This window comes from Aulostomus chinensis, chromosome 16 (genome assembly GCF_037954235.1).
Source record: "Aulostomus chinensis isolate RoL2024-O1b breed Wild chromosome 16, RoL_Achi_v1.0, whole genome shotgun sequence".
Classification (NCBI taxonomy): domain Eukaryota; kingdom Metazoa; phylum Chordata; class Actinopteri; order Syngnathiformes; family Aulostomidae; genus Aulostomus; species Aulostomus chinensis.
The window spans coordinates 22,224,248-22,248,848 of NC_141335.1; the positions used below are offsets into that span (position 1 = coordinate 22,224,248).

General features: G+C 41.7%; 3 protein-coding genes across 4 annotated transcripts; 1 reads left to right on the forward strand and 2 right to left on the reverse strand.

Annotated features, from left to right (window-relative positions):
* Positions 1-644: 644 nt before the first annotated feature.
* Positions 645-6,356, reverse strand: bag3 (BCL2 associated athanogene 3). The gene is made up of 4 exons (XM_086180481.1): positions 5,823-6,356; positions 3,284-3,631; positions 2,805-3,155; positions 645-2,697 (listed from the first exon to the last, which is right to left on the reverse strand). The coding sequence occupies exons 1-4, from the start codon at positions 6,018-6,020 to the stop codon at positions 1,927-1,929; spliced, it is 1,668 nt and encodes a 555-aa protein (XP_086036607.1). The 5' UTR covers positions 6,021-6,356; the 3' UTR covers positions 645-1,926.
* A 2,929-nt stretch (positions 6,357-9,285) lies between these two features.
* On the forward strand, positions 9,286-17,093 carry tial1 (TIA1 cytotoxic granule-associated RNA binding protein-like 1). 2 transcript variants are annotated; one of them, XM_086180487.1, is made up of 12 exons: positions 9,293-9,513; positions 9,953-10,049; positions 10,188-10,286; positions 10,412-10,466; positions 10,554-10,641; positions 12,828-12,903; positions 13,159-13,267; positions 13,490-13,585; positions 13,905-13,989; positions 14,130-14,253; positions 14,367-14,512; positions 14,597-17,092. In XM_086180487.1, exons 1-12 carry the CDS (start codon positions 9,485-9,487, stop codon positions 14,718-14,720), a joined length of 1,128 nt encoding a protein of 375 aa, XP_086036613.1. In that variant the 5' UTR covers positions 9,293-9,484; the 3' UTR covers positions 14,721-17,092. The 2 variants fall into 2 exon arrangements, with proteins under 2 accessions (XP_086036612.1, XP_086036613.1); XM_086180486.1 differs by having other exon boundaries at positions 9,286-9,513; positions 10,412-10,641; positions 14,597-17,093.
* A 574-nt stretch (positions 17,094-17,667) lies between these two features.
* pkd2l1 (polycystic kidney disease 2-like 1) lies at positions 17,668-24,230 on the reverse strand. The gene is made up of 15 exons (XM_086180330.1): positions 23,917-24,230; positions 23,262-23,375; positions 22,043-22,170; positions 21,669-21,925; positions 21,343-21,567; positions 21,040-21,268; positions 20,796-20,966; positions 20,533-20,714; positions 20,123-20,243; positions 19,945-20,043; positions 19,749-19,870; positions 19,543-19,660; positions 19,325-19,458; positions 19,106-19,223; positions 17,668-18,672 (listed from the first exon to the last, which is right to left on the reverse strand). The coding sequence occupies exons 1-15, from the start codon at positions 24,194-24,196 to the stop codon at positions 18,553-18,555; spliced, it is 2,418 nt and encodes an 805-aa protein (XP_086036456.1). The 5' UTR covers positions 24,197-24,230; the 3' UTR covers positions 17,668-18,552.
* Between the last annotated feature and the right edge of the window lie 371 nt (positions 24,231-24,601).

The following is a 24,601-nucleotide window of genomic DNA, read 5'->3' on the forward strand; positions in this document are numbered from 1 at the left end:
TTTCACTGTGTAATTTTTCAAAAAAATTGTATTTAGTCTGTTATTAATTCATATTTAAAATGTTATTCATATATTGAAAACCTGCTGGGCCAGATTAACCTCGTGGTGGGCCAGTTTTGGCCCACGGGCCCCACTTCAGGCAGCCTTGCTTTAATTTTAAAGGCTGAGTTAAAGTCAGCATTCAATGCACAAGAAAATCAGTGTTGAATTTGGTGCGAGTTGTGATGGTTGTGTGCCGTTAGGCCCCTGAGGACATCATAAGGCCCTGTGGCCTGCGCGCATTGTTCACTGCTGTCATCATCACTGACATCAGAACCTCTGCCGTCAGACAGAGACGTCATCTGCCTGGCTGTGACTACACCTCACATCACATCATCCAATCACAACCCCAGTGAGTAAAGTGTTATTCTGATTGGGGTAAAGGCCTGAAATTGTCTTTTCTGATCCTGGCCCCAGGGCATGCCCCCCCCCCCTCCCCCAAACACACACACACTCACACCACTTGCACACATTTCTAGTGTTCCTACCCGTACATGAATTAGGGGCCAAACATTGTCTCAGCTATGAGTCATATCAGTGGAGACCGGAGGGAAAGGGCAGGGAGCAGCTGACTTCAGACACCGACATTAATCTTACCATCAGAAGTTCTCGAGTTGATGAAAAGAGCTGGTGATAGAATGGACTGATAATACAAGAATAAAATAATAAAAATAAACATGCAACCGTATTAAAAAAAAAAAGTGGGGACCAAAATATAAGTCAAGATTCATGTCAAATACATTTTATTTCAACCGTACCAACGTGACTTGCTTCCGCCACTGCATTAGTCTGCTACTCATAACCGTGATCAACACTAAGCCACAATCCATAACTTATAAAGGTGGATAAGGCAGTGACCCCACATTACAGATGGCTTATTTTACAGACAAACTGTGACAAAAATGATTTGTGTAATCATAAAAGTGAATTTTTTCAAACAATAGATTGACATTTTCTTGTAACAGCTGAATAACTTCTCACAGACGGGATTTTTAAGGCTTTTTGACCATTTTTGTGCCGGTGCTATTACAGATTGTGGCTTTGGTAAAGTAGTTAAACAAGGACATTCTGGACATCTTTAACTGTGATTCCTTATTAGCACCAAGTGCTGATTGTCTTACACCTTAAGTACACACATCTCAGGTCCATTTGTCAGTACACATTCATAAATGTACGAAAATATTATATGATATATAAATACTGATATCATGTATTGAAAGTACAAGAAAACCAATGCATATACAAACACCCAAACACATCAATCAAACCTTGTGGTATATTTCAAATGAAGTGCTGCCGATCTTTCAGCATGATACATTTCAATTATGGCAAAGTGCAAAGACAGCAAAATCAGTTATGCACCAAAAAGCAGCATCTACTAAACATATTCATTGTGTTTTGTGACAAAGCAGCTCCAACATGGTGATAAAGGAGAACGTGCTTCTCTGTTGACCGAGATTTCTCTGTGAGAGTTGCTCCAAAAGCCCCAGTGTTTGCCAACTAGATTAGGTAAAGCTCCGTACAATATTTGATCGAGATGAAAGGCAACTACACGTAACATCTGTTAAGAAAATACTTGCTTTCTTCCATTTATTGATAAAGGCCTCTTATTCAAACTTGAATTTGATTAGAAATTGTCGTCAACACCTTGCCCATGACAGCTGTCTTATTACAAAGACGTTGGCACAACATAGAAGGCAACAACATTGGCTGGAAAGCGTGACAGCGCTGCGCTACCATTAATTATGTGCTGAACGGCAGGAAATACCAACACAGTTAATCAATGCATGCAACTTTCACAAATGCTGTAAAGAGTAAGCTGGAGCAGACTTATTCACTATCAAATATACAGCAGGTTCTCCTTCCTTCCTCTTGATCATGAAGTTCTTATGATATCTCCTTTGCCATCTCGGCGCTCTCCTTACTGATCATGGTTGGCTCTCCTTTTTGTGTCACGTTGTCACCCTCCATCGAGGCCACGCTGGCAGGCCTGGTTGGCTGTTCCTCCAGTTGCTCCAGTTCCTCTAGTATGGTCTGAACACGGCGGACTCCGTCCCTTCTTGCCTGCCGCACATCTGCACGACCCTCTGGGTCAACTGAGTCCAGCGCCAAGAGCTCTTTGGTCAGCAGCTCCTCCAGTAACAAGTACTTCTTATCATTCTTCTTTCCATCAAAACATTTCACCTCCTGCTCCAGTTTAGCAACCCGCTCAACTATCTGCTGTACTTTAGCAACACCTGGGTGGACAGGGCACTGAGGAGGCTGTTCAGTCTCCACCTTTGCAAGTGGGACCTCTGGAGCTGCAGCAGCTTTGTCCTGCGCTTCAGGTTTTGGGGGTATTTGGACAGTGATGTCTGCAGTGTGTTGTTGTGGTTGCTCTGGTTTCTGGGGAGGCTGAAACTGTTGCTGCAGCTGTGGTAACTGTTCAGGCTGCTGAGACTGTGGAGATGCCGGAGGTGGCGCCACCTGGATCTGTTGTGCCTGCTGGAACTGGTGAGGTTGCTGAGGTGGAAGCTGTTGAGGATGCTGAGGCTTTTGGTCTTCAGCTTCAGTGTGCAAAGGCTGGGGGAGTGGTGCACTCTCTGGTTTCTGCTGAGGGCTGTGTAGTTCCTGCTCCATTTTATGGGGCGGGTCTCTCAAGAGGATATGCTGTTGAGCCTGGGAATTGGAAAGCAAGTCATTACAATAACCTCAGTCAACATACGCTTTGAAAAATCCAACCCGTCAAGGGTTGTCCCAAGTGAAAATACACCAACTAGAATTACCTGTGGTCTTTCTCCCATCACCTGGGATACAATAGGTGACTGGCTTCTCACATGATGTGGGAGGTGAATAGAGGTGGAATCACGGTGCTGGGGAAGCAATATCGGAGAGGCCCTTTCCCGCGGAGGCTGCATTGCTGCAGCGTAGCTGGGCCATTCATCTGTCTGAATGCGATGGAAGGGATGCTGATGCTCTGAGTGGGGGGCACGCTGAGAGTAAACTGAAGGGTTTAGCTGAGGCTGCGCTTGCGTTTGGCCCCCTGCACCCTCATGGATCACTGGGATAGGGATGTAACCAGCTTGAAGACCAGTGCTGCTGGGTCGTGGGGGCTGATAATGCGGGGCAGTGTAAACCTTGAAAATAAATCAAAAATTGTAGCAGTGACAATTTTATTTTCGATCACAAAATTCAGTTTCTCATACTTGATTCAAAAGTACATTTGTACAAACAATTTTTTTACATTTCTTCACTCTCAACTGACCTCTGCTGTTTGTGAAACAGGTGAGCTGGCTTTTCCAGGCTCCATTGAGCAGCTGTCTAGAGGACCATGTAAAGGGGATCTGGGCCTGCAGTGGAGGCCTGGCGTCGGAGAAGGTATCCGCCCATCTGTCCGGATACCCTGTGCAGTGCTTGGTTGGATGTAGGAATAACAGGGGTGCGGCTGCTGTCTGAGGTCTTCACCCTCATGGAAGACTGGGATTGGAACATAACCTGGGCGAAGAATGGGGTGTTTCATCTCCCTCACAAAGGTCTTCTGTGTCTCCTTCGGTGGATCCTGAGGGCTTGGTTCTGGTGGTATATTGGGTCCATTGGATGATACCTCTCTGACCTGAAACACAGTCAGGAGAATGCAGATGTGATTTAAAGACACATATGACTGCTTAACTACAAAGAATATAAAGGGAGATATAAATCTGCCTAATTATAAGATCCAGAATGAGGAAAATTACTCAAAGCTTGTACCAGAGTATTTGGTACAAATATTAATAAGTTGAAGGCCATGGCAACCAATTTGATTCCCTAGTGTTTGGATGAGTAGCCGTTGCTAGAACAAAAGCCTCAGGGTTGTCCTCACAGTCATCTTCACGATAAGATACGAGGAACTGTATCGAATTTGAGGGTTGTGTAATGTTACAAAAACTCTCTGACTTTGGTCTCATTTGAGGAAACAGAAGTAATCACTCTTGTTTGAAAATAAAAACAAAAGTGCTTAAATATTTGCCGTTTTTGCTTGTATATGTGCAGAGGGAGTAATACTAGTGTTAACTCATGCATTATTCAGGTACTTACTCCTACACAAAGAGATTTACATTTAAATCAGGTGAATCCAAAACAGTGCAAATAAACCTGCAGAAATTCAACATTCCTATGTGAATATGTGAGGCTGAATGTGATACTTGCATTTTTTTTTAAACAGAATACTGAGCAGCTAAGTAAAATGGGCTTGTGCTCTCACCCCAGACATAATTACACAGGTTAAAAGGTTAAAATGTCCACATTAGGACGCCAAAAGCATCACCTCTTTGAGGCTTAAACACATAAAAACAACTTTTGATTAACATGGACTTTTGCATTTGACAGTTATTGTGTTAGATTTTTTGAGTTGCAATGTTAATTAAGTGACGTCCGATTTTATTAAACCACACCTATTAAAAGGAACATAAATAACCCCTGAATAATTTTAAGCACGCAGTTCCAATGATGAAGACTTAAAGTAAAAAAAAATTGTACTGGAATTGATCAGATCTGGGAGGGAAAAAGAGCTGATTGAAATAACACTAACTGCTGACTATTTTGATCAATGATTTTTCATGCAAAAATACCAAAAATTTGCTAGTTACAGACTCTTACATATAACAATTTGTTGCTTATTTATATCTTATGACAGAAAATGAAGTGTCTTTAGTTTTTGGTCATTGAACATAAGCAATTTCACCATGTCACCATCAGCTCTGTGCATGTCAGATTTTCTTGATGTTTTTGTAGGTTAAAGATCATGAAAATGAGCAGCAGATGATTCAGAGGTGAAAGTTGTTGATACTCTGTTGCATGAGTAATATAGGAAATGTGTAATACCAATGAAAGAGAGGATATTTTATTTATTTTACCACAGTGAAACAAGAAGACATGACACCTGCCAATGACAGCCGAGGAGCATTACAAGCAACAGGTCTACTAATGTTCAGTTTAGCATAGTTTCAGTGATACAGCTCAGAAGTGAATCACGACTTCCTGAAAACAAATACAAATCACTGCAGAGCAAAAAACTGCATTTAGATGTAATCCTGTGATATTTTCCCTTTAAGATAGAAGTTATGAAATCGCTGTGAACGACCCTTTGCCCTCTGCCATTTCAGTATGGGACGCTGCACACTGCCAGCAGCATTGCACCAATTTTATCCCCTGACAGCTGTGCCTTTCCAGCAGATTCTTCGGGACACTGACTTCGGACAACAGCGTCTCTCTCTTTCAGACTAAAGATTAGCAACTGGCAGCATGTGAAGCCCACTTCCAGTTTCTCGCTCCGGTTTCTGTTTATAAAACTGAAATTAAAGCAGACAGGGACTCTAATACTCCCCAGGCCGAAGTTAAAGAGTACCAGCTTCAATCCTTGTAAGGGAAAAAGTTTAATATGAAGAGGACGTGGCCGCGTTTCTAGCTATGAGAGAAGCGATATTAAAATACTCCTCATAGCATATAGCATGGTGAGTGAGTGAGTCATGGAGTAATTATAGTCTTAGATCATGACACGGGAACATAACAGGGTTGATCACCCGTTATAATAGGCTTGTGAGCTGTCCGTGAGGGGGAGGTAACGGTGCCAAACAAGGCCTATAGCCAACAAGATTAATATTAAACAGTGACATTAGCGCCGCGCTCCTTAGCTTACTGAAGCAAAACGCGCCATTTAAGCGACGCAGCTCGCGACACGAAAACCGTTGACAGTTAAAAGGAGCCGCTAATCGTCATAATCACACACCAACTTTATCCCGCCGCTCTCGCGCTCTCTCTCTTTTTACCTTTTTCGTGTCGTGTCGCGGGTCATTCCAGGTTGTCGTGCGATTATTGTGATCCACGAAGAATGGCCATCCAGTCTGTGGGTCAATTTTGACTTCCCATCCGAGGGGCAGCGGGTCGTTGTCATTATTCGCCATGGTCAGTATCGGTGACTGAGTCTTCATGCCGTTCATGTTGTAGGCTGTCGAGTACTGAGACATTTTATACAGGCGACGGACGCTTTAAAGATTCCTTGAAGTGACGTGGAAAAGTGGGCTGGAAGTTTCTCGAAATAGCAGGGTTAATGTAGGGGGGCGGACAGCGCTGGTACAGTGGTATGGGGTCCCAAACTTGTGTCGCAGACCCCTCACATTGACAGAATAGACGCCTTTTGCTCCACTGAGCTGGATTTTGGTCACATTTCCAGACCAGATTCTCTGCTGCTAATGCTAATGTTACGGGGTCCCCGTATGACCCTTGAACCCTAGTTAGAGATCGATTGTTAAGTCAAGAAGGCCGATAACTGATACTCGCAGTAGATATTCATTTGCTTTAAATACATACACAAAGTGGCCATTACATTAACATGTATTTCATAGAAGGTTTCTTGGTGAACAAAATATGCCCAGTTTTTTTTTTTTTAATAAAGTGCATCAAGTTTCAATTTTGAACATAATAAAAAAAAATAGATAAACATAAACAAAACAACTCCTCAAACAGAGTTTTTTTTTGGGGGGGGGGCATATGGCCAAACAATTAAACGATGCCATTTCTGATAATGCAGAATATCTAATCCAGTAATTGGTCAAATTGATAAAAAGTAGATGGGCAGAATGGTGGTGCAGTGGTCAGCACTGTCGCCCCACAGCAAGAAGGTTCCGGGTTCTTTCTGTGTGGAGTTTGCATGTTCTCCTTGTGTCCGTGGGGGTTCTCTCTGGTACTCCAGCTTCCTCCCACAGTCCAAAGACATCAAGAGGGGATGAGGCTGACTGATACTCTAAATTGACCGTAGGTGTGACTGTGAGTGTGAATGGTTGTCTGTCTCTATGTGTTGGCCCTGCCATGGACTGGTGACCTGTCCAGGGTGAACCCTGCCTCTAGCCCGAAGGCGGCTGGGATAGGCTCCACCCCCGTGACCCTTAACAGGATAAGTGGTACAAAATGGATGGATGGATGGATCTCGTCCTCACAAGATAATTGCACGCAGAAGACATTTAGAAAGTAAGCGGTAGTAAATGGATGGATGGATAAATAGTAGATGCACCAGGGAATCTCAAGCTGCATAATTAAATTTTGCCCAAAGAGAGAACTCCCACTTGACAAAATCCTGTGCAGGGGAACTCAGTCTCGCTCAGATTTGGTACACAATTACTAAAGTGTGGTGGTGTGAAACCGTGTGGGCAAAATGACACCTCAGATGACAGTTCTTCCCTCAGCACAGGACTTCTCTCCTTCAGCTCCATGCTAGAAGGGAAATGCAAGTCAAAGTTTGTCAACCACAGCTGAAGACAGTTGATATCTCTATTTTTGGAAACGTGAAATTGAAATAAATAAGTGGTTTGTAAGAGTAAACAGCACCTATATCAAATGTCTCATGTGCATGTCTGTCGCTGAGTAAATCCAGGTCATCAACATTTTTCCTTTATATTAGAGGGATCTTATGCAGTCACAGTGTGATGAGTTTGATGTTGCCATAGAACTTCCTGAAACCTGACAGGTCCAGACAAGCTGGTATAACTGTTACTCAAATTGTCTGTCTGTGTATGTGTGTGTGTGTGTGTGTGTGTGTGTGTGTGTGTGTGTGTCACAGCATCTCATCAACGATTTATCGTAAAAAAAAAAAAAAAAATCCCCCATAATTATGTGTTCATTTCCTCAATATTTTCCTTCGATTACAGTCACTATTTTTGCCCTTTCACATTATTCTGAGAGTATTGGTTGTTTGCATTTTCTCTGCAATGTTGATTTGTGAATAAACTTCTTTGACAATTTTTTTTTTTTAGCCAACTCAACAGACCCTCTCCATGGCAGCCATTGTGACATGTCACTGTAGGGTAAACACAGGCGTAATTAATTTATGGCTCTGTTCCCCATAGCTGTGCCAGGACTGTGGTATTTATATGCTGGTTGACTGGAATGGCTGCAACATTCTGGACATAATGATGTCATAATAAATTTTAGTTATTACTCCTATTTTTCTTAGACCTATGCTGATTTGACTTGAGGCTATGTTTTATGATACAGTTTTATATCACTATTTATATGGTTACCACGACTCAAAAATAATAGTGATTAGTTTTAAATCTGTATTCAGTAGTCTTTTGTGGTTCAGCTGTATTTTCCCACATAGCTTTACACTTTTATATTGGTGCAACCTCTTTGTGATATATTTTTCTCTGATAGTAAAAGTTCTCTGTGTATGCTTACTTTGAAAAATATTCACGTTGTGAATTTAATTTTTTCCCCACAATTTTATAAGTTATTGAGACAAAGGTATCTCAGTACACTTTTCTTCCATTTTTAAAACGCGAACAAAACATTAAAAAAAAATAATTCATGAATCGGCTCACACATGGAGTTCTACGTCACCTGAGCACATGTTCCAGAATGGTCTGGAGGACTCGAACCACTGCCTCGAACCATCATTCACCAGTAAATAAAACAAGCACACACGCACACACACACACACACACACACACACACACACACACACACACACACACACACACCACTAACTTCAAAATAAAAGTCTCTTGCTTCCAGACTTATGATGTGATAAAACTGCTCATAGATAAAATAAATACAGAATGTCTTTAATTTCTCTCATTGATCAAATATTATACACGTGCAGCAGAAATGTGACATGGTCGTCTTTGACCTGGCAAATGCGAGGTTGATGTAAACGTTGGCTTTTTGTCGCCTCAGCGTGACCTCGCCGCAGCTCTCCACAGCACGCGCGTTCCGCACTCCCAACGTGACGTATGCCCTAGCGCCCGGTGGTGTATTTTCACCCGCTTCTTATCGGAATGGTCCGGTCCACCTTAAAAATGGCGTGGCGACGGTAGATGGTGGTATTGAGTCGGGTTCAGGCTGAGCTTTTTTTCTGAGAGCGGAAGAACGCAAATAGGGGAAGATTAAAAAATGACATTCGTCAACAAAAACACTGTACTCGGGGAGGTAAAACCTGGACTAGAGTAATAAGAAGACCATAGACTGTACTGTAGTTTTCCTTTTAATGGAGTGTGAATGTGAAAACAAGCAGTGGAATCACAAAGTTTACATTTTCACAAATAGAATAAAGCATTCCAGGATCTGAAATTGTTTGTCTCTTGGATCCTCTGGGGAGTCTAACTCAGGCTCGACCCCCAAAGAACGATGTTTTTTAACTGTTCATTTCTTCATGATTCATTCTCATTTCCTCTCTCTTCGGTTGAGGCCACGGCTTCGTCGCACTTCCTTTCTCGACATTAGCTTGAAAACACCGCCATCTACAGGCGTCGCGACGCTTTTTAAGGTGGACCAGGAAATTCCAATCAGAAGCTCCGGGCCAACTTCAGCGTCGTCTCAATAGCTAGCTTTTAAGCTAGTTAGCTAGTTGTTGGAACAGCGTACACCGGACTCGGTTTACGTTAGCTAACCAGAAATTAGCTAACGTTTACTCCCCTGGTGACTATTGATAGTAGCCATGGACGACGAAATGCACCCCAAAACCTTGTAAGTAACAGTATGTACATCACGGTGTAATGTTAGTTCTGCTATCGTCGGTTGGCTAACCAAGCTAGCTGCCCTTCGCACAAACCCGGCTATAATGGTGTAACGTTGTAAAGTCAGACAATACCAACAATGACTACTTCATTAACAACAGTGTCTTCAACAGGAGGTTAAATCCAAGCAATGAAAAGTTATTATTTCATATTGGTACGTAACGTGAACGTTAACGGAGGCTACGCTACTGTGAAACCTCCAACGTAGGCCAGCCTGCGCGCCTGTCGAGTAAATGTAAATAATGTCATATTACCGATTTCACGTCCCCGCCATCATTATCTGTAATATAATGGTCAAATAAAGTCCATGTACATGTGGCTCAGACACCGTAGCAAACTCTGAAGGATATTATTGAAGGTTTAAAATGCGTCCTATCATTTCCCTCCAGGTATGTGGGAAACCTTTCCAGGGATGTCACAGAGATTTTGATTTTGCAGCTCTTCACCCAGATAGGGCCTTGCAAAAGTTGTAAAATGATCACGGAGGTAAGTTGAGACATCAAAATAATGTCAGTTACCCCGCTATTGAAAAGGTATTTGTATGAGTCCATTACACTTGTGCACATTATCATGGCAGGCCCAACGAATCTTTTGAAGTTGTGTCTTTGACTTTGTCACTTCCAGCATACAAGCAATGACCCTTATTGCTTCGTGGAGTTCTTTGAACACAGAGATGCTGCTGCAACCCTTGCAGCCATGAATGGCAGGAAGATCTTAGGAAAGGTAGGATACAGTCACCAGTTTGAAAGTTCCACTGTTGTAATTCTACCGTAATTCTCCTTGCTTGAATTATCTGCCTCATGTGTCTTTCCTCTTCTTTATATTCTCCATGATCTGACTGATTTCAGGAGGTTAAAGTAAACTGGGCCACCACACCAAGTAGCCAGAAGAAAGACACATCCAGTAAGTATTCACCTACTTCTCATTTGATCTGCAGCAGTCAAAGTTTACCATGGAAAACTAAATTGTTTTTGTTTTCATTCATTGTAGATCACTTCCATGTTTTTGTGGGTGATTTGAGCCCTGAGATTACAACTGAAGACGTCAAGGCTGCATTTGCACCTTTTGGGAAAATCTCGTAAGTGTTTGCTTTTGAGGGTTATTTTGTTAATTGCAGTATTACTTAAGTGCATCTTGCTGTTCTTGTGAATATACTAATACTCTGAAACAAATGTTTTTGGAAAAGTTGACACGCTTATAGCGTAGGTATAGACTTAGAGACTTTACCCCAAAGGATTTTATTAAATGGAGACACACTGAAGAAGATACATGAACAAAAACTATGACTACTGAACAACTCAGATTAGCCAATTTAGCTTTCTATAGCCAGCTCCTGTGAAAGAATTAATTATCTGCTAAATAATAAATTGATAGATATGCAAGTTTTGCGAAACTTTATGCTTTTTTTCCTCTCAGCGATACTCGCATAGTTTGATTTGAAGTCAAGAAAGTGAGTGTGTGAGGGACAGTGTTTAAAGTCAACAGGAATGTTAGCGCTCAGGTGACAACTTCAGCACGTTTTCTCTGTGAAAAGTCATGAATGGTAATACAGTTGATGATGGGCCATCAGAATGTTAGCATCATGTTAAAGTAGATAGGATGGACTGGAGCCTACCTTCATGCTACTTTCTTAAAAAAATTTGAAGTGCCTGGAACCCAATTGCTGTATTAATTAATGTCTTGCAGTTTTGGTTTGGACGTCATGTCTCTTGTTTTGACTGTGTGAAACTATCAGCTTTTTGCCTACTCATCTTTTGTTGCATATTTAGGGTATGGTAAGTAACTTGTACATGAGCAAAATGTAAGCTTTGTGTATGAACCTGAACAGCTTTTAGTTGTGGGTCTCAGTGGAGTAATAGCACTTTGGTTATTTTACAGAAATGCTCATAGGATTGGACAGGAGCTTGAAGGCTAACAGCAAGGAACTGTGCACTCTGGAGACTCAGATGTAGTTTTTTTTCTCTATTTATTCCATTCTTTCCATATGTCTTTATTTGTAGATGCTTTGTATAACCGTGGTTTAGTTTAGATTAACAAATTCCAACACTCGATGTATTCCTCTCTAAAACTGTTTTCAATGGTTTGATTTTGATTTGCATAGTGTTGTTTTGTAGTGCAATGATCTTCTTCCGAAATTTCTGAAAAATGTCAATTTCTCAAAATTTGCAGCTCCCCAAACTCCATATTGGTGGTAAAGAATTGACCAGGAAAAATAAAGAAATCTGTTAACAGGCCATGTATGCCGTTTAATTCCTTTTTCTCTTTGATATTTTCTATATATTTTAATTTTAGGAAGAGCACCAACAGCAGATTTTAAGAATGCATGGTAATCTATGTAATCTGTTCCTTGTGGATTTAAGCAGTAGCCAATAGAGTGCCGCAGGGATGACGGAGTTTTATAGGCCAACCCGGAAGTTAGCATCACCTTGGGTTCCCTTGATCGAAAGCCTGTGGGATTTTTACATTGGATTTTTGGTCATTACTGTAAAATGCTCTGTGGCACACAACCATTTATGAGACTTAGATATTTTGTTTTGCAAGATTAATCTCAAAATGAACTCGACTTTTAGGGTATTTGAAGCATAAAAGCAATCTTTAGTATAACAGAGCTAATGTCATACTATGATGGAACTGCACTGTAGACGCATGACTTCAGCTTCCCCACGACTGGCACTGCCCCTCTTCTGTTGTCTTCTTGATGGGATGTTTAGTGTCCGTGACAACCTCTGTATTGTCAGTTTGCAGCTTTTAAGCAACCGCCATTGTTAAGACATTCAAACGCTTCGTAATTCAGAAGTGAGGTACTAAATGAGATTGTTTAAGTGCTCGCGCAAAATGTTAAAATATCTTTAGCTTGTGTGAACGACAAACCTTATCAGGCACGGAACAAAAATTCCATTGACTTTGAGGCGATGGAACCGGACGTTCATCAATGCTAACTTATTTCCGGGTTTTAGGGCTCATTCCTCCGCCACTCTATTGTTTTAAACAAGAAGTGGTGCTCTTGTGGCAATGATCCATTGATACATCTGAAATTATGTAAAGCCAAGACTGTAGGCTGCATGTATTTGTACCTTTTTTGTTTTTTTAAGTGTTTCTTTGAAGTTTTTATTAAGTATTATGAGACAGTGCTCAGTCCAATGTACAGTAATATAGGACAGTGTAGAGGATTCACAGTTCATTGTGTTTTGCGTGGTTCCTTTTTTTAGTTTAAAGTGCTGAAACTGTCAAGCGCACTGAAGTTGTCTGTACATTTTCCTCCAGGGACGCCCGTGTTGTGAAGGACATGACGACAGGCAAATCAAAGGGGTATGGATTTGTGTCCTTCTACAACAAACTGGTAAGGCTCCAGTGCAAGAACACAGACTGAAGGTTATTTCCATTTTCTGTTCATTATCCTTATATTTTCAGTAATAAAAGTAGAATCTCTTATAGTTAAAAAATATAGCCACAACTTAATCATTAATGTTAAACATCAACATGAATACGGGTTAGATTACAGTAGTTACTAGCAGTACTGTAAATTCAGAAAATACTAATAAACCTGATGGCTTCGTCAAACTAGCAGAGATAATTGTTAAATTTGGATTTATAGGATGCAGAGAATTCCATCGTTAACATGGGGGGACAGTGGCTCGGAGGACGCCAAATCAGGACCAACTGGGCAACTCGAAAGCCACCAGCACCGAGGGGTGGTCAGGACAGTAAGTTTCTTGAGGAAATTCAATCCTGATGCTGGGACAGGGTGAACGAGAAAAACTAACATCTTAATATCTTTGAATGATGAATAGTATTTTACTCTGATGTTTACACCAGATGCCATATGATGAGTTACAGCTTTGACTTTCATCTGAATTTTCACAAAATTTCACAAAGATTTTGAGTCGGCTGGTGTGTGTGTGTGTGTGTGTGTGTGTGTGTTTCAGATGGCTCAAAGCAGCTGAGGTTTGATGACGTTGTGTCCCAGTCCAGTCCTCAGAACTGCACCGTGTACTGTGGAGGCATCCAGTCGGGACTATCTGGTGAGTATTTTTGTTACAAGGGCTGAAGTGTTTTGAAAGCAAGGCTCACAACTTTAGAGGGACCTATCATTGTTGCGTCATTATTAAGTCTGGAGGCTGCCATTTGCAGGCTGGAATTTCTCTGCAGCATCATCATCTTTCACTTGTAATGGTGTTTCGACACACATTTGGCAATGAGCAAGTGCTCATCTCCTGTGATTTGAATATTATTCCAGTTCTTTCAGTCCTAGTTGTAGCCCTCGGTTTCATTGTAATTGTATGGTTGTTGTTGACTTTCCATAAAAGCCGGTCGCATTTGTTTTCTCTTAAACTCTTTCAGAACATTTGATGCGACAGACCTTCTCTCCATTTGGTCAGATCATGGAAATCAGAGTTTTTCCAGAGAAAGGATACTCTTTCATCCGGTATGTCCATGATCCATTGCAGAGTGTGGCCTCTAGATGTCAGCAAAACTACATGACATGATATTAATGTCATGTCGTTTTATGAGCCTTTTTATCTGCTAAATGAACGTGCCTTCTAAGCTGCTGTTCCCTTTTTTAAGGTTTTCCTCCCACGACAGCGCTGCCCATGCCATAGTTTCTGTAAATGGCACAGTCATTGAAGGACACATAGTAAAGTGTTACTGGGGCAAAGAGTCTCCGGACATGGCCAAAAATCCACAGCAGGTCAGTCATAAGAAATAAATAGCCAAGTAGCTACTCAGCCGTCTTGGTGATTCTGCACACCGGCATTTTTTGGCTTTAACTTTTAAATTAAGATGCTGTTGTTTTTCACCCAGGTTGAATACGGTCAGTGGGGGCAGTGGAATCAAGTCTACGGGAATCCTCAGCAGCAGTATGGACAGCAGTATGTGGCCAACGGCTGGCAGGTTCCCTCTTATAGCATGTACAGCCAGACATGGAACCAGCAAGGATTTGGAGTAGAGTGAGTGATGCTTGGCAGTAATGAGTTATTGTGTTCACATGAAACCACACTCATACTAAGCAGATGTTTGTGGCGATTTCACAGGCAGTCTCAGTCACCCGCCTGGGTTGGAGGTTTTGGGTCCCCGTCCCCCCAGGCTGCAGCACCAGCCAGTCAAGTTATGTCCAACCTGGGTAACTTCAGCATGGCTGGCTACCAAACACAGTGAGCTGCCACAACACAAGTCTGTTAGCAGGAGGAGCTTGTGAAATCTTTCAGCTCTCAAAGCACTGTTCCACCTGGACAGCCACTGTGGTAAAAGAAGGTCAGGGGCCATGTTCACAAAGCCTTTATCTCCCCGTTATAAACAGTAGTAGTTGAAGCAGCAGTCTCCCTTGCAATGTTAAGTTGCATAATTACAGCTAATTAGATGTTGCAGGATGTTCTTAAGGAATTCTTCCAGTGTGTGACGAGAGTTTACTGTTTGCTGGACAGATCATTTACTGCCATTCCTCTCATCACACACTGGCCACACGGCTAAACCTTTAAAATCAACGCTGTCCATCCAAACTACACTAAAAACAGAAATATGGAAACCCTGCAAATGTCAGACCCCAGACATCAGTATTGACTCAAACCACAGCAATTTATGCCCTCAGATTATAGTGTATCAATATTGTCCTTGCTATTTTCAATGAAAACCTGTTTGTTACAGACTTTTCAGAGTGATTATTTGCTTGTCTTAATTTGGGCATTTTATTACAGATGACAAATATCCTCTTCAATCTTCATGTGCTGATTTAATCTTTGCAATATACGTATTTTTGAAGTGGCACAGGGAGGTGAGAGCCTCATGCCGATGAAGAGGGGATGGCAGGTCATCTTGAATTTGTGCTACAAACTCAACTGAGCCTCAAGAACCTTCTAAAATATGGACATGCATTCACTTCAGCTCAGTTTGAGTGTATCGATTTGAAACGCTTTGTGAATACAGGCCCTGGAGTAATAGTTCAGCTTTCCAGTGTACACAATGGAGCTCCTGTTATTTGTATCTACATCTGTGGCTTTAAAATAATCAAAGCAGGTGGCGATATCTCGGGTAAATTTTATGTTCAAAGAAAATGTCATCTTCACAGCTCTAAAAGCAAAAAAAAAGAAGTTTTTATTGGAGTGTTAGCATGTTCTTAGCAGACCTTTGATGGATTTTCTTTTTGCTGATGTTAGATTAGACTATTTTATAATCCTGATGCCACAGGACATGCTCACTGTTAAAAACCATCTCAGTAACCTCCAAACTTTGTAAACAGAATGATCATCTATATGCTGATTCTGGGCTGGTTTCCTAGAGGAATATTAAATCTCACATCTTTTCCTTCCTTCTGCCTTCCTCTCTTTAAACTCACTTAATTTGTAGTCATGGCTTTCATATGGCTATAAGAGCTTTGCAAAGAACTTTAGATCTAACGTTGTTGCAAAACCAGCCCCGGATTACAGGGTTCGTAACCGTTTTCAAGCTTGGGGATATGCCAGAACCTGAATTTACACAGACTCGTATTTGGTTTACACAATCACTGGTGAACCAAACTCACATTTGAAATGAAAAGATCTCATTGTCGTCTTTAACGAGTCATTATTATCAAATGTGGTGGGTATAAAGGACTTTTTTCAGCTTTAATTTTGAATGCATTCATGATAACCATTTAGATGTTAAGGCTTCAAGGGTCTGGATATTTTTAGTACCTCGAAAGTGCTTGAATCAAACTGTACAAACCCTGTAATTACAGTGCGTCACTTTGTTATCCCCCTACTTTGTAAAGACAAATCTGTTACTATGTGATTTAATTATTTTATGTTTATTTCATTTTGAGTGGGAAGTTTTCTAAGTGTGTCTTTAATTTGTCAGGGCAGCAGGCACTGCTTTTGCCTCTCGGTTCACTCTGAATTTTCTCAGTATTTTCAAAAATATTTCCATATATTACGGTTAAAACTATTTAAATCTCACAGGACAAATGTGACAAGAGGATTTCTCAGATATCCTGCCATTTGGATTTAATTTGCATATGTGCCATTTTGTACGATGTGTCACACTTCCTGTTCCTGGTATACTCGCCAGCAGACCTGATGCTCATGTCTTTTTGGTTTGTTTAGAGCGGGGGGGGGTAAACAACTAGGATCATGTTGGCAGTGTGTTAATAGAAATCTTGATCGCAAACCCACATGTGACTCAAGAAATGTACATAATGTAGTTAGAATGTTGATAAATTAAACGTCATCAATAAATTTCAGCAATATAATTTATGAATAAGCCTTAATTGATTTCAGTAAAGTCAAACTTTGTTATTGACAGAGACTCCAGTACAATTCTCTTCCACTGTAGATTTAGCCATTTTCTGGAAGTAGCAGGAAGCAGGAGATGTTTTAGCTTGAACTGCACGCTTATGACTTGTAATATATTTGTTGCTTAAACTATTGAATGTAATGGCGTTTTGCTTTCATGACAATAATGCGTATGGGTTGAACAACAGAAGTGATGTTTATTAAAGGATGATTTTTCATTCAAACTGAAAATTCAGTAAATCACTTCGAATAAAGAAACATTTGCACCTGGTTGTTCTGTCTGTTTATTAGATGCGAATAATCATTTGTGGTGTCGGACTTTAACACACAATCTGACATGAAATAACTTACATGTGCTTTAGCTCTACCACGCAAAGGAAATGGTTTTAACATTCATTCTAAATGTATAGTGCATACTCTGGACGGCAAAACGCTCTCCCCTCTTTTTGTTGGAGTTTATTTCAGGGACGTAAACGTGTGGTTGTGCAGAGTTATTGACTCGTTTGTTCTGTTATACTCGTTCAAGCTCAGGGTGGACGGGGCTCATAATTATCATTTAACCACTTATTGCACCTGTTTGTTTTTACTTAGTAGCCACAGGTCACCTAACTGCAAATAAGTTGACAGCGATTTAGCGGACGTAATAAAAAGTAACAAACGCTTAGCTGCTAATGCGAAGTTCGCGTGGATGTAGCCGACTTCTGATTTTAAACTCTACAGTTTAGATACATTTTATATTACACAACACGTACATAGATTTACATCCAAGCTGCGCCTACAACATTGTACAGTTTAGTCTTCCATATGTTTGAGCTAAACTGTAATGAGTTCATCCTGGTTCTAGTGCCAATTACATGGAAGCAGCTTCAAAAACATGTTTATACAGTATTTACATATGTCCATGAAAAGTGACTAACTCAAAAGCAGCTGAATCATCAAAACTGACGGAGGTTTAGTTGATCGGACAAACATAACGACGGAGGAATCTTTTGATGATCTGTTACTAGATGGTTATACAGTTCAAAATATAACTTATTGTGCTACAGTTTAGATATAAAACTCAATTCGTAACAGGGCTCATAGGGTCATGGAAAAGCCCTGGAATTTGACCATTCCCTTACCTGGAAAGGTTTTAAAGCCAGAAAAATTTGCATTGCAATTTCCTTCATCTACACCTACAAATTAAAAGTGTATGTGGTTCAGTTAAAAAAAGTTGATTGAACCATCTGTTTGGGTCAATATTGGTTGTACGTGTTGTATCAAACCAAATAGCTTGTCATGAATTTTAGTTAATTATATGTGATCGTAAATTTTTACCACAGATTTCTGTTTTTCATGTGCAAACAGACATTTCATAGAATGTAGAGCCATGGACGCCCCACAGGTGTTGGAGAGTCACGGAAATTTGGTTTGTTTTGTGCATGTTCTCGGCTTTAGGGTGTCAGTTCCATGAATCACGTTGGACCCATTGAGTTCTGATAGGTGCGAATCTGGAGTGTCTGACAGCACATCTGGGTGAGGGAGAGTGTGGCGTCACCTACGCAACGTGTTCCAACCCAATACAGTCAGGACAACGGCAAGCTGGCCTCTGAAGTGTGGTTACACTCCTCAAGTCTTGACAGGAAGTGAAATGATCTTTTTGGGAAAAGTAATGAACAAGAAAAAAAATCTACACAGATCAGCTGACTACCATGCAACCCATGATTCTGCCTCCTAGGCCTTGATCACATATGGCAGTCGAATGTAGAGTTGGTGCGAACCACTTGTCTTCCTGATGACATCTCAGCCTTCATCCCTCTGTCCACGCAAACCAGGACACTCCTGTCCGAAGCAGTTTTATCAGCCTGCATGGGAGAGAGTGGGGAATGAATAAAAAACAAGTAAAACAGAAGTTTTCAAAGTATATTTCTGGAAAACCTGTACAGGTACCTTTAGAGAACATTTAAAATACCATCCATCTATATTTAGTATCATGTAATGATGGTAAAGGCGGCACAGTGGTGCAGTGGTTATCACTGTCCCCTCACAGCAAGAAGGTTCCTGGTTTGAGCCCCGGCTCGAGCACAGGATCTCTCTGTGTGAGTCTCCATGTTCTCCCTGTGTCTGCGTGGGTTCTCTCTGGTACTCCAGCTTCCTCCCACAGTCCAAAGACATCAAGAGGGGTCGAGGCTGATTGATACTCTAAACTGACCGTAGGCGTGGCTGTGAGTGTGGATGGATGGATGGAATGATGGTATTTGATATTTCTGCAGCATCTGACCCTGTTGTCACACTCACCGACGGTTTCCCAGCCATTTGGTTCCCTTCAGTTATCCTCAGTTTCTCCATAATCAGCTCAATCCTGGATGTGATGCCAGACACGGAGCTTTCAAGGTGGAGAACTTGTCTGGCCAGTCTGTCACACAGAAAGAAAGGTTATCCAGTTTTTCTTGTCCATTGTGAAGGTGAAAAACATTTTTTTAGACGAATGAACTGGGGAACTTAAAGACATTTAACCTTAGGAACTGTTCACGATCCACAGAGGATTGACCATAGTGGTTCTTCTGGTCGCTGGAGGTCGGAGGAGGCTTCTCCAGTAAATCTTTTCCATAGTTCATTCCGAGATTGTTGAGTTCGGCACAAAGAGCATCCTGAGGAAAATGTGGAAACAATATTTGTGTCAAATGTCGATCGAACAGACACAACTGAGAAAACAGTGAACGAAGTCTACAAACCCTCTTTTCCTCCAACTCAGTCTTCATCCTCTCTTGTTCGTCTTCGTCCAGAATTTGGTTCCCGTCGCGGTCAAATCGAGAGAAAGCAGCAGAAATTTCATGATCGGCATGACCCATCCTGCAGGATCATTAGAGGGGTGACGCTCATGTTTTATACTTGGCTTTAGAATAGAAGGAATAGCATAAAATGCCATCATGTCACTTACTCTTTCAGAGTTTCTCTGAAATCTTTGAATTCAATTTCTCCGGATCCCGATCGCAGAGCCTTCTGAACATCCGATATTTTCTCATTTTTGATTTTCAACTTCATAAATGTCTTCATATAGCTCTGAATCAGATGATTCAAATCTTGTGAGACAGTAGCTTTTTTGAACAACATGTTTTTAATTTAATGTCTATTACCTGTTTGATGAGGTCTGTAATCTGCAGCTCATCTTGTTGCGATGAGAGCTCCTCCTTAACCTCAGAATATGTGTCATTGATGATGGCCAGAAACATGTTCTAAAAAGCAAATGCATAAGAGATCATGTTTACGTCGATCCTTTTAGGATCAGTCTTCTTGCGTTCCAGGGTGACTTACCAGCAGAACAAAGAAAACAAAAAAGACATAAGTGACAAAGTAGATTGGCCCAAGAACTCTGTTAGCGCGGTCGATAGCGTCATAATCAAAGTCTCCCAGAATAATCCTGAACTGTGTGAAGCTGCCGGAAGAAGACGGGGAAAGAACTGATTAATTCATGCGCAATCCTACTTAAAGAATGAGACAGGTTTTTAGAAATGTGCTCTTTTTTGCCATCCTCCCCAAGCTAGCCTGCTAATCCACAACCAATCATAGTGCTAAGCAGGCCTCCGTGGGTCTTTTATGGTCCCAAAGAGGAAAGAGGGGTATCTTTCATTCCATTCCCTCTCTGGGGAAGATGGTAAATAAGTGTATTTCTCCAAAATTCGAACGTTCCTATCAGTCATTGCTTTATTTAGGACACTTCTTACATGCACTTGACGAAGGTGCTGAAGGATTCAACCTCCATCCCAAAAAGCAGATATCCAAGCTGAGCGTAAGCGAAGAACACGATGAAGAACATGATGGCAAATCCCATGATGTCCTTAGCACATCGACCCAGTGTGGAGGACAGCTGAGTCATGGTTTTATTAAAACTGATGTACTTGAAAACCTAGAGGGAAAACATGAGGTGGGAATGACACCAAAGCTGGATAATATTCTGAGAGGAGTGCAGGAAATGGTAGAACATTACTTTGATCCAAGCGAAGAACAAGTTCACTGCATTCATGTTGTTGTATTGTGTTTGCCAGAATGCCAGAAATTCAAAATCGGCGTAGATCTCTGGTTGATCCAGCAGTTTGCTGAGCAAGCTGTCTACTTTGATGGTGCGGAAAATATTGAAAACAATGGCAACCATGGCGAGCTGGAAAAGAAAACCGCGTTAGTCCTTTAAGGCTGAATAATGTTAGAGAAATGCTTGTGCTTTTTTAACTTACCATTATGACCACAATATCAAGAATGTTCCAGATGCTTTTAAAGTAGGAGAACTTGTGTATTCTCAGCTCAAGAATCTCCTCTACGACATAATAGAGGATGAATAAACAGAAGACCATCTCACAGCCGAAGATGAAGTAGTCCCAGTGGTTGATGTAGCGAATCAGTTTAACCGTTCGTATCTGGTAGGAGGGGATTGCGCCGCCGGTCGCTGGGAACTCAACCACCAACCTGTTCGAAGGAGTGTTGTCAGACACAAGCATAAGCACCAATCATTGAGGGTCGACTTGAGTTGTGCGCTTTACCTGATGACACAGAACATGTTGATGTTTGCGTTGTATGTGGAGAAGTCGACAAAGACCGCTCTGGTTCCTCGGTCAAGCCAAAGGTTGTCCACCAGCTCCTGCAGTATGACGGCGCTCTCATCCTTGGTTTGTCTCAGGTCCTGGTAGTACCCCGCTCCACTGTAGGTGGTCAGCAAGCCCCAGTAAGAGGAGCCCTTGATCTCCTTCTCTGTGTGATAGGTCCAGCTGCAGAGAAACAAGAGCACAGTAAAGGAGATCGTCATTTTCACTGCAGTTCTTCCATGTAAGAGCACCGACAATGTGACCCTGCAGGGAAAGCGGCTCACGCGGTGCCGTTGATGAGGCCGAAGCTGACATCAGCCTCCTTCTTCTCATTGTAGACATCGTAACATCCGGTTATCTCATCCTGGAAGTCCTTGTGGACCTTGCAGGAGTTGTTCTTGATCTTGATCTGCCTCATCCTGGGGACTCCCAGCAGCATGTTCTCATAGTAGATGAAGGACTGCTGGTTGCTGCTGTCCAGGGACTGGTTGTTGTACCATTTAGTCCAGTAGAGGCCATCCAGTAAAGGCTCCTGGGCAAACTGCAAGTGTAGAAATAGGTAGATAGAGTTTTAATTGCACCTCGTGATCTTGTATGCGAATGATTCCTCACTGATTTTTGTTTAACACCGAAGAAATAAATATGGGGGAAAACTCACATTCCAGAAATCTGCCATGGTACTGATGGACTGAAATTTGACCCCGTTTTCACCGGCTGTGTTCACAAACAGGTCCGTCATGGCTTTGGTGTAATAGTAGGTGCTTGAGCTGGTCATACCGTATGTCACTGAAAGACAACATGGCCACATTGTTAACGTGCCATCATTGATTCCTATCTGGCTTTGCTCAGGCTGAGCTCTAAATGTTGCCCCATTCATGGGCCCTGAGATAAGACTACTCAGACCCTGACACGCAAGGCCTCATTGAAGACTTGTTAAGCTGTGTTTATGTCCCAGCAGATTAGAGGCTGTCATTTGTTTGAAGAGAGAGTGCACGGGCCTGACGCAAATAGCCTCATCAAACAATGTAAATGTAACCCACACAAAGCAACAATGGATGAGGCCAAATACTCTTATCGCTAAAAGGCAAGAGAGCAGTAACCATGTTCCTTTCACTCCTGATGCACGGCTGGGCAATAACTCTCAAGCGCGGCGATGGGGAGGGCATTCGAGGTTGGCATTAATGCAGGGGGAAGATTTCGATGGTGAATTAACAGCTGAACATTCCCTTTGCAATATAGAATTATAGTTGACCATTTTAGGCATTTCTCTTCATCCCTCTTGAACTTAATGTGCTATGATAGCACACTGATGGATGAAATGCATTTTTTTAAAACCTGACATTTTATTGAAAAGATACAAAAGTAAACAATTATTTAGCATTTGATTATGGATAGGAGCGCTAAATTATCATTACTTAAGCATAATTAACCATTTATTAAAGCTCTTCATGACCATCATTTTAAAGGGGAACGTGTTTTTTTTAAATGACACTTCCTTCACCTCAACTCCTAGTCCATCAAATGAACATTATCAATAGATGATTACAAGACTGTTGACTAATATTTAACTAAGCCTTCCTAATGGTTAAAGAAGCATTAACTAACTGTTAACTATCATTAACCTAAGCGTTACTAATGCTGACTTTACATGAAGAAACGGTTACTACTGCGCCCTTGGTGTAAGGTCTCATCAGACTAAATTAAGTTTCGTCTCAACCGCCCCGAATCACAGTGTTGAAAGTCTGATGAACATAACACTTGTGTGATACCACATGTCAGAGAATTACTTGTGTTTGTTGTTTAACGAGCGCGTCATGTACTGCAGTCTAGTGACTACAGTACAGTAATGCCAGGAGCAGAAACACATGGACACTTACAGAGACATATGTCCACCAGGAACACCACATAGACCATCAACTCTCGGAGGGTGGTGCGCACAAACAGCTCTCTGTTGTTGGAAGTGTTTTCAGTCAGTGTTGTACCCCATAAACCTGCAGATAATGTTGGTGCAAGACACTGTTATGTCTTTAAGACAGAAAGAAAGACCAACCAAAGAAAGAAGCCGGTGTTCTCCTGTGATAAAATCGACAAAATGACTGTGAGATCATTAAGAATTAAGGATGGAAAAAGGACATTGACAGAAGTCTTTGTGTTTGTTATAGTCACACATGCAACACGGTGGATTGATATCCCATTGGAAACTCAGCAGAATGGAAGGTGCACAGCCCATCAACTGGATGGTCAGATATTTTATGTTTGTTGGTGAGCTGACATTGACATCAGCCCGGTTTTGCTCAAGTCTCCTCTTCCGTGTTCATCATCAGTTGTTTATGATGAAGAAACAACGTGGGAGACATATAATTTAAGGGCAAATGTAGAAATAGATAAAAACATTAAATGGACAAGCAGATATTTTTCAGTATGTAAACATGGACTTATCAGATAAGCTTATTTTTGTTCAGATAATATTGGTAGCTATTGACCTATCAGACATCAGTGTAAAATCCAATATCATGCATCCATCATTCCTACCTTTGATAAAAGAGCAGCAGTGCCTGCGTTTCTTCACCAGGAGTTGGTCAGAGGTCGGTGATTCTCCTGGGAACGGGCTGGGGGAGTCCAGTTTATACATGCTGTCCATGGAGCCCTGGAAGAGGGGCTGTGGGTTGTAGATAGTGCTGACAGCTCGGGGCAGGGGCGGAGGGGAGCTGCAGTACCCCTGGTTCACCCAGGCCCCGTTGCTCATGCTGTCCAACTCACACTCCGCCTGGCCGGTGATGTGGCTGTCGGCCCGATTGTTGAGGCTCTTCATGATGCAGCGTGTGTTTCTCAGTTTGGCCTGCTGGTGTTGGGAGTCAGGGAGGAAAGTGAAGCTGAGCACCTGTTGGTGAGATGATTATAAAGGGAGGATGACATAAGGTAGGTGGAGGGAGGAGCTGCTGGTCCTCTGCCGGGGCCCTCGTTGTCCTGAGATGTAGATGATTTTAAACACAGTGAGGCGGCAGCGTGGTTGTCTTTCTGAGGTACTAACGTCATCAAAAACCCCAGTACATGGACTTACTATTCATCTAGAGCGAACAACACAAGACAGGCTAAGACATATTTCCAACCTTTTATCATTTATTAACAATGAAAAGCTCAATGAAAAACTCAGTAGCTACATACAAGAGTTGACATACATAAACCGACATCACATGAGTTGTAATTGTTGAGGCAT